This window comes from Chenopodium quinoa, unplaced genomic scaffold (assembly GCF_001683475.1).
Source record: "Chenopodium quinoa cultivar QQ74 unplaced genomic scaffold, ASM168347v1, whole genome shotgun sequence".
NCBI classification, from domain to species: domain Eukaryota; kingdom Viridiplantae; phylum Streptophyta; class Magnoliopsida; order Caryophyllales; family Amaranthaceae; genus Chenopodium; species Chenopodium quinoa.
This window is the reverse complement of record NW_018744633.1, coordinates 5386925-5403817: the sequence shown is the minus strand read 5'-3', so window position 1 is coordinate 5403817 and position 16893 is coordinate 5386925. Positions and strand designations below refer to the sequence as shown.

Genomic DNA, 16893 nt, shown 5'->3' with positions numbered 1-16893 from the left:
AACCCTTTTTATCCTTTCTATCCACTGAATCAACCTTTTCTTTTCTAATAGTTACCCTTTCTGTTAATAAAAGTTACCCTTTTTATCACTAAAAGTTATCCTTTTCATGCATAAAACCCCTGACCCTTTTATTTTACAGAAAAAAGTGTCCCTTTTCATGAATAGAAGTGACCCTTTTTCTACATAAAAGTGACCCTTTTCATTGCTAAAATTACCATTTCTAACAATAAATCTACCTTTTTCTTGCTTAAAAGTTACCCTTTCTATAAATAAAAGTTACCCTTTCTATAAATAAAAGTTACCCTTTTCTGCATAAAAGTTACCCCATAAAAAACATAAAAATAAACCTTTTAATTACTTTATGTATTCACATACATCAGTATTCCAAAAACAACTAAAGACTTTAAACTAAGTTTAATTACATCATTAAACTTAATGTATGCACATACATTAAGTTTTTTCATTGTTAAAAAAAACCCCTGAACTAATCAGCTAACAACTATCAATTATTTCACTATTTAGAAGGAGTAAACTTTTTTGCCTGCTTTTTTGCCCTTTTTCCTTTGTTCTTTTCCTCTTCTCCCTCTGCCTTTGCTTCTGCTTCTGCTGCCATTTTTCTTTCTTCTGTTTCTCTCTTCTTCTTTGCAGCAATTGCAGCCTTTAATCTTTCTTCAATTCCATTGACATAAGCAGGATCTTTCTTCTTCTCATTGAACTTGTGTAATTCTAACAACACATCGTTCCTAGATTCATTCAAATCACACAGTACCAGTGTGGTACAGATCTCTCCTCGTAAAAATTTCCTTCCATTAATCTCAAATCAGCAAAAAAAATAAAAATTATCAATATGTAATTAATAAAAGCAATAGAAAGGAAAAAACTACAGAAACTATATAGATAATTACTGTTTTGAGATCATTGAATTTGAACGATTCACCAACAAAATGGAGCATGTGATACATGACAAAGACCCCACAGTCCAAATTGTCAACTTTTTCTTTTCTCCATTCCAACTCAACAACTTCAAAACCATAAGAAGGTAGCTGAGAACTCTTTGGATGATTTCTTTTGCCAAGAAAAGCACCCATTTGAACACACTGACATAAAATATAAAAGTTTAGAATACATTAAAATCAAAAAAGTTAAAATGGAAACAATGAATCAACAGTAACATAACAAAAAAAAAAAACAAACATAAACATACCATCTTTGAACACAATTCTTTTGTATAAACAAGAGCAGAATCAGTCCAGATAATGTTGTCAAGATAATATACCAACTCTTTTGTATGATCAATAACATACAAAATGTAGTGATTCTCAATAAGAACAGGAAAATAGATCTGAAACAGCAAAATTAAAGAGATTTAAACAGAGCATATCATAAAGAGAACTCTTTTAAATTTATTACATTAAGTTTAGAATAAAAATACCAGATCAGCATCCATTATATTACATTATGGATTCTCATAGCTAACCCAACCTTCCCATATGTCGTGCAAATCCTTAACAACACTAGATATGTTACCTTTGCCAATATTGTCACAAACATGCAAGAATGAAAACTATTAAAGTATAAGATCTCAATAATATATATATAAAGTAAATGTGTTAAGATATAAAAAAAGGAATGAAATAACTTACACTCTTCCTAACACCGAAGAAGAATTTCCGAGGACCAGTAGCCTGAAAACATGTTTTCTCATTCAAATACAGACAGAAGCAATCAATAACACACCATTGAATCCTGAGTGGAGCAACAAGGGACACCATGTCTTCTCTTGGAATTAAAAAGTTCATTCCAAAAGTAACAAGGCTCTCACTGAAACAATAAAAAATAAGATCAACATTAAAAAAAATATAAGAAAAAAAACAGATAAAAAAATAATTATAATAAAAAAGGACACTTAACTTCTTATCCATTGAAACATCCTTCAGCAAACAATAATCGAGAATTTCTAAATGTAACTGAGGCAAATTCTTGAAAATCCGAGCATTGCTCTTTACAAAAAGAGTTACAAAAGGCACCTGCACACCTACATGTCCACAGTCCAGAGAGCATAGAGATTTATTTGCTCTGAGTCGAGGAGGTTCATTTTGATCAATATGCCCGACAGGAATATTTTGAGTAGGACCAGGAATTATAGCAGAAGGTCCAGAACCATTAAGGCCTTCATTAACTATTTTTCCATGACCATTGTCATTATCCTTAGGAATATTTTCATTGAAATCTTGTGCAGGTTCTTTTTCAGGAACAAAATCTTTGTAACCTTCTGTAGGTTCATAAAAACCGCGAAACATATCATGTACAGACTTCATTTTATTACACTCATCAATTAAACCATCTAAAATCTTCAAATAATGAGGATCAGAGAGTAGCAGTTCAGTTTGAGAAACTGAAACAAAATCATCAGAAGATAATGAAACACTTCTGCGAGAAGTAATCAGATCATTCAAGGTTTGAAAACTAGTTGGCTGAACAAATAATAAAACATCCATATTTCTTTTAAACAAAAGAAACATTTCATGAACAACCTACAAACATATGAACAATGAAAAAAAAAATGTTACAAATAAAAATAATAAAATAAGTAGGAAATCTAATTCCATTAAACTAAACATATAAGAAAACAGAACACTTACATCAGTTGAAATTTTTTTAATTTCTTCATCGGTCATAATACCTTCTGGAAGCTCAAATGCAACAATGCGACCAGTGGTACCACTTGTAGAAGGACCCTTATCATAACCCAAAGTAGGAGCTGGCTTAAAAACAGTTCCCCTAAAATTAAGCTGTGACACAGGATATGTAATAGTATCCAATGGTCCCTGCCCATAACCACCAGCTTTGATCTCTAACTTAATTCGCTTCTTAATCTTTACATCCGTCCAATGTTGAATTAAAGGAAGAGTACTACTTTCCTTTTCACCTTGAAAATTTAGACGATGAAAATACATAATTTGCAAAGCCAGCAAACAACCACTAACATTTTGAGCATTTTCATCATCCTTATACTTCTGAACAGCCTTCTTTAACTTTTTTAAAACATATGAACACCAATCAAAAGTTTTAATTTCATCAACTTTTTCAACACCTTTAAGCAACTTCAATGAAACAATCCTATTAGTAGTAGGAGCTAAAAAGCTAGACATAGTTTGAAGAACAAAACACCTCTTAAATTCTTCCCCTCCATCAACCAAATCAACCATCCTAGACTCCAATTTTGACAAATGAAGAGGTTGCTTACCAGAAAGACCATAATCAGATCTCCATGCCTGAATGATACGTTTATCTACACTTTCATCTTCAGAATTTTTATTAAGTTCAGGAACACAAATATCACTCAAAGGCAAGCAAAACACATCGCATATATCATTTCTAGTAACAACAAATTCTTTACCAGTAGCGATGGTAAACATGCAGCTACCAGCATTGAAGTTTTCAACAAGCCAAGGTAGCATTTGACGATTAAGAGTTTTCAATTTAAGATGTAATAAACCTCCAAAACCAATTTCTTCAACAGCCTGTTTTTGCTCAGGACTAAAGTTCTGCAGCAATATTTCCAATGAATAGGGTCTACATCTTGCAATGATTCTTCTTTGCTCCCTAAATAGAAAAAAAAAAAAGAAAGAAAATGTAACTAAAACAATATAAAATAAAAACAAAATATAATTAAAAATGTAATAAAAAAATATGTATACTTACATAACAGATTCAGAATCAGATTCAGAAAGCATTTCATAATCAGAATCTTCCACTGTATTAGCTTTCTTAGGTACAATTTTGGCCTTCTTAGGAACTATTTTGGCCTTCTCAGACTCTGGTTTGTCACTCTCAGGAATTTTCCCAGCCTTTTTAGATACTGCTTTGCTCTTCTCAGGAGCTATCTGGGTCTTTTTTGGTACTGGTTTAGGCTTAGCAGGCTCTTTAGGCTTTCCTTTTCCTTTTGTAGGCTTTTTATAACGATAACCACCTATTGAACCACCTGTATTTAATTATTAAAGTAATATAAATACAAATTCAGAAATTACTCGTGGAAAAATATAGAATAATGTGCACAAATGACACTTTTAAATGCATAAAGTGACCCTTTTAACAGCACAAAGTGACCCTTTTAACAGCACAAAGTGACCCTTTTAACAGCATAAAGTGACCCTTTTGTATGCAAAAAGTGACCCTTTTGTATGCAAAAAGTGACCTTTTTTTTGCAAAAAGTGACCCTTTTAACTGAAAAAATTAATCATTTAACAATATATAGTGACTCTTTTAACAGCATAAAGTCACCCTTTTAACATCATAAAGTGAACATTGTCAAAACATATAAATGACACACATGTCTATTACTCAAACACAATGAGCAATGCATATATGCATGTTAATCAAACACAGATGCACAAACACAATGCGAATATGCCTATTATACACATAATCTAACTAAAACATAAAACCTAAACAAATAATCAGTTTAATTAGCATTCTCTGACTAAAACCTAACATACAAAATTTGAAGAATAATAAGCAAAATTTTGAATCAATTATATACAATGAACAATAAAATAAAGCAAAATTAAACATAATAACTTCATAATTCAAATTCAATTATCATAATATGCATAAAAAATCAACTGAAAACTATAAAAAAATAACATGTACTAGTAATTCGACATATATAAGCGAAATTTCAATTGAAAAATTTGAAAAAATGATGAAAAATTTAAGTAAACACACCTTCTTCAGCATCTACAACCTTCTTTGTAATCTTCTTCTTCACCATTGCAGAATCAACACTACGAAAATCGAAAACAAAATCAAAATAAAAAAACCTAAAAATCGAAGAATCAAAACAATTTAAACTAACAAAAATCTCAAAAAAATAAGTAAACGAACCTGAATTAAGCAAATAACAACTTCACTAGTGAAAAAGAAGAAAGAAAAAGCTCGAAAATCAACAATGGAGGACAGAGAAAACGCTCGAAATCGCCAGTTACTTGCTTTTTAGAGAGAGAAAAACGAAGAGAGAGAAAGCTATAGTGAATGAATGAAGAGAGAAAAGTTCTATTTCTTTCTTTATTTTGGCAATCATTAGGAAGCACGTGCCAAACCCACTAAATTGGCAGTTAATGCTTGTCCAAAAATTCCGCCATTCATTAAATTAATGAACACCGTTTTTTTTTTTAAATTTGTGTTAAAAAGAATGCCTAGAGGTGATCAATAAGTGGGTGGCTCAATGCCCGTGGGAAATTTAGCTACTGAGGGAAGATGTCAAGGAACGGATTCGAAATTTCACCTATGTTGATTCACGCCACATTTATAGAGAAGTAATAGAGCAGCAGACATGGTGCTTCTTTGGGCCATTTCATGCAAGCTCACCAAGATATCGATCTGTTCATAGATAGTAAATTTTTATTTTTTTTTTATTTTATTTATTTAGATAAGTTTGGGTTAGTCTTGAGAGAAGACTATCTTAACTTCTTGCTTACCTTTCCATTTTTTTTAAAAAAAAAGGCGGGGGAGGCTTTGTAGAACACAAATGGCTTACTAGCAATATCTCATATTTTTTCCAAGGAGCAAGATCTCACATTGTGCCTTACTTTAAGTCAAAATTTTATGTCCAAATCCACTAAATTCAAGGTGAGCTTAATTCGATTTTCAAGCAATAAACCAAAATACATAAATAACTAGGGGTAGAGTTGTCAAAAGCTGACCCGATCCGAAATACCGACCCTAACCCGACCTATTAACCGACCCGTCTAAACCTGAAAAAAATGGTGACCCGAACCCGACTTAACCCGACCTGAAACCAACCCTAGACCCGAGTTGACCCGAACCCAAACCCGAACATCAACCGACCTAGAGATGACCCGACCCGAATGTAACCCGTAAATTATTGATCTGAACCAAAATTGACCCAAACCTGTTTTAACCCGTCAAAACCCGAATTCAACCCAACCTCTTCCTAACCCGACCCGAATTTAACTCGACCTGCTACAAACCCAATTCGAATTTCAACCCGACTTGTTACAAACCCGACCCGAATCAAACCGACTTGTTATTGACCTAACCTAAATTCAACCCGACTTGTTATTGAATCAATATGTATAGGTCGCTATCTCATGTTGGTATTGGAACCAAAATTGAATCCTAACTCTATTCCTTCAATATTTCACTTTGAATTTTAAGAGGTTAGTTTTACAACATATTTTTAGGGACGAAACATGTTTTCCGCAAATTATTGACTTGAACCAAACCCGACTTGAACCCGAGAATGACCGGACTTGATTATAACCCGTAAATAACTGACTTGAACCGAACCCGACTCGAACCCGAGAACGACCCTAACTCGTTTAAACCCGTAAAGACCCGAATTTAACCCCGCCTATTTTCACCCGACTGAATGTAACTTGACCTTTTACTAACCCAACCTAAACCCGACCCAAACCCGATAAGATGTATGACCCGTCGTGACCCGACTCAAGCATGACCCAACCCGAACCCGACCCACATATGTTATGACATTAACCCGTATTGACCCGACCCGAGATGACCCGACTCACACTAACCCGACTCAAACCCGACCTGTTTACCCAAATTGACAGCTCTAACTAGGGGTGCTTATGAGACGAGACAACTCATGAGCTACTCGAGTTTGACTTGATCAAAACTCGACTCGAGGTTGAGATTGACTTGAAATGTTAATGAGCTGAGTCGAATAGCTCATAATCGACTCAAAAGCCCGTGAGAAGCTTGAATTCCTTTATATAATATTATATTCACTAAAAATTAAACTAGTTTGATTAAAAAAAACAAAAAACTTTTTTTTCATTAACAATTAATAAATAAAACATTATTTATGTACTCGCATCATCATAATGTATATTTCTCAAATGACAAAATTCTACTATGACGGATCAAATGCAACCTACTCAAAATCGACTCAATCAAATTTGATCAAAGCTGGACTCGGTCAAAACTTAACTCGATTAAACTCGACTTGGTATGTTAATGAGTCGAGTCGAGCTATCCCGAACTCAAACTAGACTCGCATCATAAGCACCATTAAGACCAGATAAACAGACCTTTAATCAAATCGATTTCCTGATTACAGAAAACACACTATTTCTCCCCTGAACAAACCAAAAGCCCTAACTTTCGCAAAACCCCATTTTCTCTCTCCTCTTCTTCCATCAATTCACTGACAATTTCTGCAATTCTAACCAAAATCAAGCTGAAATTTCAATACTTCGAAAAATCCCCAATTCAATTAACACAATAAACAATGCCTGCTAACAAAAAATATCACAAAGAAAAGGCCCTCCGTCGAAAGTAAGCTTCTCCTCTTACTATTACTATTACTAATTATGTTGTTAATTATGTTGCATAAATTAGCTCAATTATGTTGTTTTTATATATAATTTCATAAATTTATGTTCTTGTAATGGCCATAGTCTTACTGATTGCCGTATAAACTATGATTGGACCTATTTATGTTTTGAGTAGTTATTTTTAGAAGTTGTAATGTGGTTGAATTGAATTCGTTGCGATTATTAATCTTCTGGGTTAATTGCTGAATTTAGTACAGAATATTGGGAAACTTTGGGATCACTTTATGTAGAAAAACTAAAAAAGGCAGAATATGGAGGATGTTGTTGGGGGTGGTATAAGTCATGACATTGAGTTTGGAAAAGTCGGTTTTATCTTTGTTCAATACGGAAGATTAGTTGTTCGAGTTGAGCACTAAGTGAAATCAAGTTGATGGAAGCTCTTTTGCCATTAAATTTAGTTAGGATTTGAGCTGATTGCTAGGTTTATTTATAAACCTTTTTGTAGAGACAATATGAAATGCGCATCAATTTCGTAAATCGTTTAACCTAGCATGGTGTTGGGATTATCATGGTTTCTCTATTTAGAAGTTATCCTTATTTCTATTTGGAAATATGGTGTAGTATTGTACACAAATACTCCTTGCCCTAGTCACCTGAACTTCTTGATGAAGCAAATCAATCTGTTAAATTTTCTCTCTATCAACGATGTATTCAAGGCTCCTTAGTAACTTAGCATTTTCTTCTTTTATGTTGATGATGAAAAAACCCTTTTCTGACTTGTGCTGTTTGTTGTTTTGAAGGGTTTGGGGGTCTTTGTAACTTGTTGTAAAATCGTTTTAAGTCTTGTTTGTTGTCTTGAGTATGCTTTTTATGACATAAAAATTTGGAACGCACATCTTATGTTTGTACTCCTTGGTTTAATTGTAATGATGATTTATGCGTTTCTGAAATGATTGCTTTCGTGTGTGAGGTTTTGTTGACTTTTGCTATGTATATAACCTTTAAGGGAGGAGAAGCCAGAAGAACCAGAACTGCCAAGATATCGTGATCGTGCAAAGGAGCGGAGAGAAGACCAAAATCCTGATTACGAGCCAGCCGATCTGGGATTTCATGCTGTTGCTCCTCCTGGAAATGTTGATCTCAAGTGAGGCTCTCGTGTCTAGTTTTCTTTGGTGGTTGTAAAAAATGCTTTGGATTAGTATGTTAACAGCTGCTTTTTTTTTTGAATTGCAGGGCAGCTGATTCACACAAGTTGGCAATTGAGCGGAGCAAGTACCTCGGAGGTTTGTATATTGTACTATATTCAACTTCTTATACACAAATTTGGACAAGAATATGTTTTTGTAATCCCTGATGCCTATTGGTTGTGATAATGTGACATCCAATGTTGCTAATTGATTGTTGTTTATTATATGTCTTTAAACTATATTTAACTTGGTAATTCTTGGTTTCTAATTTTGATGTCATGCATGGCCTTACTAATTTATGTTTATAATCTCGCTGGATTTTTAGAGTTTCTTTTATCTCCATAATCTTACTGAATTTGGTTATATTGCACATGAACCACTCGTCTAACATCTGAATTGTTGCACATTTTGACTCTTTATGTTTGTTCCAGGTGATGTTGAGCATACTCACTTGGTCAAGGGTTTGGATTATGCTTTACTTCACAAAGTAAGAAGTGAGATGGACAAAAAGCCAGAAGCTGAAGAAGAAACTGATGGAAAATCCAGGTGATTGCTTTTGCTAGGACTTCTTATGTGTCAATTGTTTATCTTGGACCTGTATGACTCATTTTATGGGACACCTCTAACAGTGGTCTCAAGGCGAAACTTTTCACACTTTCCATTGAGATTGTTGCCCATTATCGAGACAAGATGATCTCAACTCGCAAGCTCTTCTTTGTTTCCCTTTCCATAGCATAATAATCTTAAAATGATACAAATGGTGGGGTTCTATTTCTGTATTTGTATCTGAACACTGGAACTTGATCCTCTAAGAATGTAGTTAAGGAAGAAATGGAAAGATTTTTGTGGGACAAGCAATAAGCCAATAAGAGAGAGATGAGAAGTTTTTTGTGGGACGGAGTATGGAGAGATCAATATGGTCTCACTATTGGACTGTTCTTAGAACAACAATGGTCGGCATGAAAACTGCCAAGATTGATGTTGATCATAGCTTAATCTTTTTTATTTTGGTGAATGTCCTTAGTTTTATCTTATTGCTATGCCCTGAAAGAATGTTTTGTCTTTTCCAGACCAGTTAAAGATGACCAGCCTGTATCATTCCGAACAGCAACTGCAAAGGTTATTTAATATTTCTTCTCTCCAGGTGTTGTTGTTAGATTGTAGTGTGACGGATGGCTTTGTGCTTGTGACTTACTTTTATTATTACTAATTATCTTAAACCCCTTTCAGTCTGTGTATCAATGGATGATCAAGCCTCAGAGTGTCGTTAAAACTAATGAGATGTTTCTTCCTGGACGAATGTCATTTATTTTTGACATGGTAAGTTACTGGATAAGGGTTATTTGTGCTATATTTAACAGTCATTTATCTTCTATATATGGAAATTGAAACAAGTCTTGTGTTGCCGATCAGCCTCGTTCTTTTTTTAGTTTGTTGGTTATCTATAATTCTTTTTGGACTCAGAAAGTTTCAGTTTCTTAAGAACTTTTAATAATTTTGTTTTGCTGTTATCTTCTGAGTTTTGGTTCAGTATCCTAACAGATTTACTAGGCTGATTGTTTTTATTTTTTTATTTTTTTTTTCACTTAATACCTGGAAACTGATCCTTCCAAAGATATATGAAGTATGTTTTAATTATATGAATATTCTCTCCAATTCTTATTTTTTTTGTTTTAATTTTTTATGATCTCATTGTAAATCATATAAAGTCATTTATATCTTGTACAGCTATCATATAGGTATCTTTACGTTCAATAAGCAAGCATCTATCTTCTCGTATACTTTAATTTACATCTTTATTACAGATTGTAGTGTAACACTTTGTGTTTTTTTTTTGGTTGTTGTTGGGGAAAATGTCTGCACTTACCCGAGCAGTCCACAAGTGACAAAAGTATCTGTTTTGCATATCTTTATCCTTATGAGCTGATTACAAAGCACTTCTGTTGAGTAATAGATTGAGTGATTCTTGAATGAGCTCTTTGAAAGCTTGAACTATTTACTAAATTTGAAGGATCCAGATTTGTACATGAAGAATTTCTGTTAAGAATGTCTTGTTGCTTGATAGTTTGTAAATCGGATGTACTCAAAGCTACTTCTTATTGCATTGCAGGAAAATGTTTATTCTCATGATATCCCGACTACGTTGCATAGAAGTAAAGCTGACTGCCCAGTACCTGAGGTTGGCAATCTTTCTATGTATAGCTCAAATTTGGGTGTAAACTTTCATCTGAATGTGTTAATTTCTTGTGCAGGAAATGGTCACTGTAAATGTTGATGGTTCTGTGCTGGACCGGATTGCAAAAATTATGTCCTATCTCCGTTTAGGATCATCTGGAAAGGTTCTCAAGAAAAAGAAGAAGGAGAAAGAAGTCAAAGGTATGATGATGCATTTGTGTTTATCAGTAGGATTTTTTATCCCCCCACAGGTGACTATTACCTCTTAAAAAATGAAGTTAGTTTTGTAACGAAAGGAGGATGTTAAAGTCTTTTGCATATCTCCCTGAGGCTGTCTTAACCTGACTAAGCTGCAAACTCACAGTTGAAGTGTTGCTGGCTATGCATATCCTTTGCCCTACTCTTTTTTGGTATCAAGTTGAGGCTGTTGAGCAGCTTTGCCTCAAACCCTCAGTCTACTAGAAGAATGTCTTCGCTGTACAATACGTGTCAGTGGTTTAACTACTTAGTAATTACGTTATAAAAATGTTTAACAAAACACCAACAGCAATATGTTAGTCTTGACTGGTTAACATTGTGTGCACTGGACTAACTACCTAGGTGGCTAGACCCGTTCATGGCAGTATCTACTCCGGGTTGCTGTGGTGTGCTTCCTGCAATATTCTGCGTGATAGAACTCAATTTCAAAGAGAGGAGAGAGGGGGGGGGGGGGCGGGGGTCAAGATTTAGAGCCCTTAATTATACAATTTCCTGAACTGTGGAATAATATGCGACCTTTGTGTATTGCTGAGTGGGCAAACTTTAGGTTAATATAGGTTGGAGGTATCAGTGCATAGTTATTGTGAGTAGAGTGGAAGAATTAAAGGTAAGGGGAAGAGTAGCAAGGTCAAGAAAGACTAGTGATGGAACAAAAAGCATACAAGTCCACTATCTTCTATATATAATTTGTTTGCTAGGCGTTAATTTAAAAATCTATTTCACATTCCAGAGTTGGGAAGGAATTTAAATTGTGTGCATGATCTAGGCCAGAATACATGACATTTCAAAGAATCCCAAAATGGTTGAATGTCTATGGTGTGTATGTGTGTATATCATACAAACTAAACATTGGCAATTATCCAGTTGGGTTCCTTCAGAGACTTGGTCATTTGTTTGTTTAAAATGCAACTTGCACACCTAGTACTACCCTGAGGTTGCCTCAGTCCTCATAATCCAACACTATATACCCCTCTTAAAAAGGGTGTATGAAATGGAAATTTTAACCTTGCTACTTTTGTATCTCTATGTGGTCAACATTCCAAAGTTTTGAACCTGGAAGAAAGAAGGAGGGGGGGGGGGTGTTTCTTTCTGTGCTCTATGTTGTTAAATAGAACAGCTTTGCATTCGTCTATGATTCACATTGTTTGTGCATATGATTCTGGTTCTTGCAACTCTATTTATTTTGTGCTGTCTTTGCAATTCTACTGGAAGATAATCTGTTTTTCCCCTCTGTTCTGTCATTGGCTAGGAAAACTCACTACTGTTATCAATGAGTATGATGATTTTGAGAAACCACCAAAGCCTGATAACCTGTCATCAAAGAATCAATATGAAGAAAATCTCCCCCCGCCACCCCCACCCCCACCATTAAGAAAGGACACTCTTGATACTAGAGACAATCAAGGCCCAGCCGTTGCTCGAGCTGAAGAGGATGATATCTTTATTGGTGATGGTGTTGATTTTGAAGTGCCCAGCAAAGCTGTGAGTCAGAGCCCCATTTCAGAAGACATGGAAGAGTCTCCTAGGAACAAGGAAAGGCCTTCCTATTTTAATGAACCTGTTTATGGACCTGTGCCACCTGCAGCCAATCCATCTCAGGATTGGAATCAAGCTGTAAGTTTGCTGGGGATGATCATTTGTTTGGTGTTGAGATGTATATAAATAATGCTGTCAGGATTTCTGATAGCATGTGGATGGATGTGCCAAATTCTTATGCTTGTATGTTCTTGTATGGTTCTTTTCAGAATGGCTATGTTGCTGCACATGCTCAAGCTCTAGATGGTGGTACCTATCAAGGGGAGTGGCAGGACTACCAATATGCTGATCAGTTGGTCTATCCTGATCAATATCTCCAACAGATGCAGGCCTATGATATGCAAGCAAATGCAAACATCCTTCAAGATCCTCGTCTCATGAGTCAAGAGGAGAAGGATCGAGGATTAGGGTCTGTGTTTAAGCGAGATGATCAAAGGCTTCAACAACTGAGGGAAAAGGATTCTCGGGAAAAGGATCCCAACTTCATATCTGAAAGTTATTCTGAATGCTATCCTGGTTATCAATCATATAACCATGAGGTTGTGGACAGTGATGATGAAGGTGACTTGTCAAAAATGGATATGGGCGGACGTGTAAGTGATTTTTCCCCATTTTCTCTCTGTTCTTTTGTGCCTGCATGGCTGTTTATTCATTTTGCCTTATAATGCCTCTTAGAGCTTTAAGTTTATATGCTAGACAAGTCCACACTCTGCTTATTCACCTTTTTATTTTATTTTTTGGGGGTGGGGGCATGTACTTTGGCTTGGGAGTAGTAGCATAGCTGTATAGGTGTTGTGCTACCATGCCCCTTCGTATTGTGTATTAGTGCTAACATTGTGCTCGCTTTATTAAAATGCTCAATAGGCCAAAGGCCGTCTTCATCGGTGGGATTTTGAGACGGAGGAAGAGTGGGCCCAGTACAACGAGCAAAAGGAAGCAATGCCAAAAGCTGCTTTCCAATTTGGTGTAAAGATGCAAGATGGACGAAAAACACGAAAGAACAAGGAGCAAAAGCTCAACAATGACCTTCACAAGATTAACAAAATCATTGCTCGGAAAAAGGGTGAGAAGGGGGAAAAGGGTGACAATGGTGATAGTCCACCTTTTGATGATGTACAGTCTTCTGGAAAGAAGCCTCGTATAAGTTAGAATATTGCATTTTACTATCACTATTGCTGTTGCTATTGTATCTTTGTTTTTTCTACATAATATATATCATCAGAACTTGATCAGAGCAGTTAACTGTATCTATCTTTCAAATATAATCTTATTACGCATAAAATAGAGAAAGAAACATTTCTAATGAAAAAGAGCGAACACAGTGCATGAATTTTAGTCACCATGCGCGCCCCTCTGATATGTCAGACGTTTCCTACCACTCTGAAGTGATCACAGCTCAGCGTCTCCCTCTCTTTGAAACCTGAGCCTTTTTTATCTGTGTCCCTTTCATCGATCTTCTTACACACACTAGCCTTTCCTCAGAAGGAGAATGCATATAACTGCCCTGAAGGCCTCTGAACTTTTTCGGTCTGCAGATATTGTGAACCATTCTTCTAGCACTTTGTTAGAAAGAGGACATGGTTTCTCAGATTTCTCTCTTGTTTCATTAAATGGATCAGATGTTTGTCCAAATTGATAGAAAAATTGGTATAATACTGAATAGGAGCAAATTCAACAATGTATGAAAATCTATTGTCATAAAAATGTTGGTGAGCCTGTGTTTGTGCATAGGAACTAGGGGTGCCAAGGTTATTCATCGGTGATGGAAAAATAAGCTTGCCAGTTCATAGTGATTAGTGAATGAAGCTGCTTTAGAAATGAATGAATTATTTATCATAAAAGAACGGTTTACTGTGAAAGTCAGTATGTTTTGACTATTAGAGTCAAATGTGCCTATTATTTTGGGACGCATGAAGTAATAAATTATGATGTAGGTAACAAGGAAGAAAGATTTTTTTGGCACACCTATTGTAAAAAGTGTGTAAAAAGTAAAATCATGTCACGTTTAACGTGACAACTAATTCCGAACAGATGAAATACTGATTATCAAAACCTTCTAGTTAATCAACATATACAACAAATGGTATTTGTGCTGGTGATATTTTATTTCTTGAAGATTATTCAAGGCACCCTAACATAGTTTTTCGTATGAAAGGAACAAAAACTGAAAAGTACAAATAAGCATATTAGATCATAAGTTACAGAGTATTTGCCTAGTATTAAACTGGTGGCTTGAGTTGAGCAAGCTCTTTCTCAATCCTCTGCATGACCTCTTGAAGGGTGGACAGAGATGCTGCATAGGAAATTCTTATGCACCTATCATCTCCGAATGCATCTCCCGGGACTAGCGCCACCTTAAAACAGGAATTACATCAGAGAGAGTTGCATTAGTTTAAGAAATAAAGTGCCATCTCGAATTAGATTGAAAGCTTGTTTGTGATCAAACAGAACAAACAGAAGCAAGTGAAGTGTAATTACTTGAGCTTTCTTGAGTAAATAACAACAGAGAGATTCCGAACTATCTATCGTGCCAAACCCTTCAGCTTCTGAACCATAGTATGAGCTGAAATCAATGAAGAGGTAGAAAGCTCCCTGCAAGAGAGCAACAAATTAAAAGTCAGAGTTGTTTAAAAGAGCGCAATCTTATGATTAACACGGCATCAGGTTTGATATTACCTGAGGATCTGATGTCTTAACACCTTGTAAATCCTTCAATCTATTTACCAAGAAATCACGCCTGTCCTTGAAAGCACTGACCATGTTTGCTACTTCCTTGCCGCCAGCTTTACCCATTCCTAAAGCAGCAACTCCAGCTGCCTGTGATATACTGCTAGCAGATGAAGTGGACTATAACAGCAGCCGAAAATTTGTTAGATACCAGGATTACTATCTCTGTGCTCATGTTTACTGCTGTTATAATCTTGTCAGACAGTTTTTCAATACAGGACTACATACATACCTGACTCTGGATCTTTCCACAAGAAGCGATAAAGTGCTTAGGACCAGCAAGATACCCAAGCCTCCATCCAGTCATGGCGAAGGCCTAAGATATTAAAATTTAGTGTCAATGGAAGTATGGATATTACATTAAATACAATCTTCACATAATTTCCGAAAGTAATTAAACGTGTTAAGCCACCAATATTTTCTTTAGGGCAGATTAAGCTGATGAAATAACGGACTTAATTGGTTAGAAGTTTGTTTTATGCAGAATCTTCTAAGCTACCTTGGAAAACCCATTAACTGTCAAGGTCCTATTCTTCATGTCCGGTAGTGCTGCAAAACTAGTATGCTTTGCTGGTGCATAAATGATATGCTCGTATATTTCATCAGATAGTACGGAATTAAACAACACCGCCACAAAACAATCAGAACTCAGCATACATCAGATATTACCTGCATCAAAATGACATATATATAGAAATAGGATGGAATTACCAGAAGGCGGGGGTGCCTGGCTACAATTTCAGCAATTTCTAGTAGGAGCTCCCTAGGATAAACTGATCCTGTTGGGTTGGAAGGTGAGCATAGAATCAACAACCGCGACTTCTCACTAAGCATTGCCTCAAGCTGTTTTGGGTCTAACAGAAAGTTTAGAGCCATATTTGTTTGAAGAATAAGAGGAGTTGCACCAGCTAGCTTCGCTATTTCAGGGTAACTCACCCAATAAGGAGCAGGAATTATCACCTGAATATACAATAAACAGCTTGACAACATGATACACCAAAAAAAAATTACTCAGACATCGAAAGCAGCCTGAATTATTTCATGACCTTAAAACTGCAGCATGGAGTTTAACTATAGTACCTCATCTCCTGGAGAACAAACCGCAAACACTGCTTGAAAGATGGATTGCTTGGCTCCATTACTTACCAGAATTTCGTCGAGATTGTAAGAGATTCCATTCTCCTCTATGACAAATAAATCAACATAAAGGTAAACCTTAAGGCCTACATATCAATCATAAACATAACACAAGAATGTTTATACACTGTACTAGTGTACTACCTTTCAGCTTGTGACAGATTGCTGTTCTAAGCTCGACTTTACCAGCAATTGGTGTATACCTTGTGTAATTTTCTTCTATTGCTCTGATACCAGCCTGTACAATATAACTTTGATAAGTAATGCTACTAGTATAAATCTAAATGCACGCGATGTGAAAGGTGTAATAGTTAGACCTGAGAAATAACTGAAGGAGTGTTGAAATCAGGCTCTCCAGTAGATAAGCTGATGACAGGCACACCAGCTTGTGCAAGTGCAGTTGCTTGTTCTGCTATCGCCCCGGTTTTGGATGGCGCTACACACATAACTCTAGGACTTAATGACATATCAAACTCCATGAATTGAACTCTTCAAACACTTTGTTACTATCTGATATATATCACTTGTATTAGCTGTGTCTTCTTTGTTGT

At 35.6% G+C, this 16893-nt stretch overlaps 2 protein-coding genes across 2 annotated transcripts; one reads left to right on the top strand and one right to left on the bottom strand.

Moving 5' to 3' along the window:
- Window positions 1-7068: 7068 nt before the first annotated feature.
- LOC110701256 (suppressor of mec-8 and unc-52 protein homolog 2-like) lies at window positions 7069-13781 on the top strand. The gene is made up of 11 exons (XM_021878871.1): window positions 7069-7323; window positions 8329-8466; window positions 8556-8605; window positions 8941-9055; window positions 9580-9628; window positions 9740-9829; window positions 10620-10688; window positions 10762-10885; window positions 12192-12556; window positions 12688-13071; window positions 13343-13781. Exons 1-11 carry the CDS (start codon window positions 7277-7279, stop codon window positions 13625-13627), a joined length of 1716 nt encoding a protein of 571 aa, XP_021734563.1. The 5' UTR covers window positions 7069-7276; the 3' UTR covers window positions 13628-13781.
- A 794-nt stretch (window positions 13782-14575) lies between these two features.
- On the bottom strand, window positions 14576-16821 carry LOC110701458 (bifunctional aspartate aminotransferase and glutamate/aspartate-prephenate aminotransferase-like). The gene is made up of 9 exons (XM_021879110.1): window positions 16672-16821; window positions 16487-16622; window positions 16286-16389; window positions 15913-16165; window positions 15705-15814; window positions 15438-15521; window positions 15155-15325; window positions 14957-15070; window positions 14576-14832 (listed from the first exon to the last, which is right to left on the bottom strand). The coding sequence occupies exons 1-9, from the start codon at window positions 16819-16821 to the stop codon at window positions 14698-14700; spliced, it is 1257 nt and encodes a 418-aa protein (XP_021734802.1). The 3' UTR covers window positions 14576-14697.
- Between the last annotated feature and the right edge of the window lie 72 nt (window positions 16822-16893).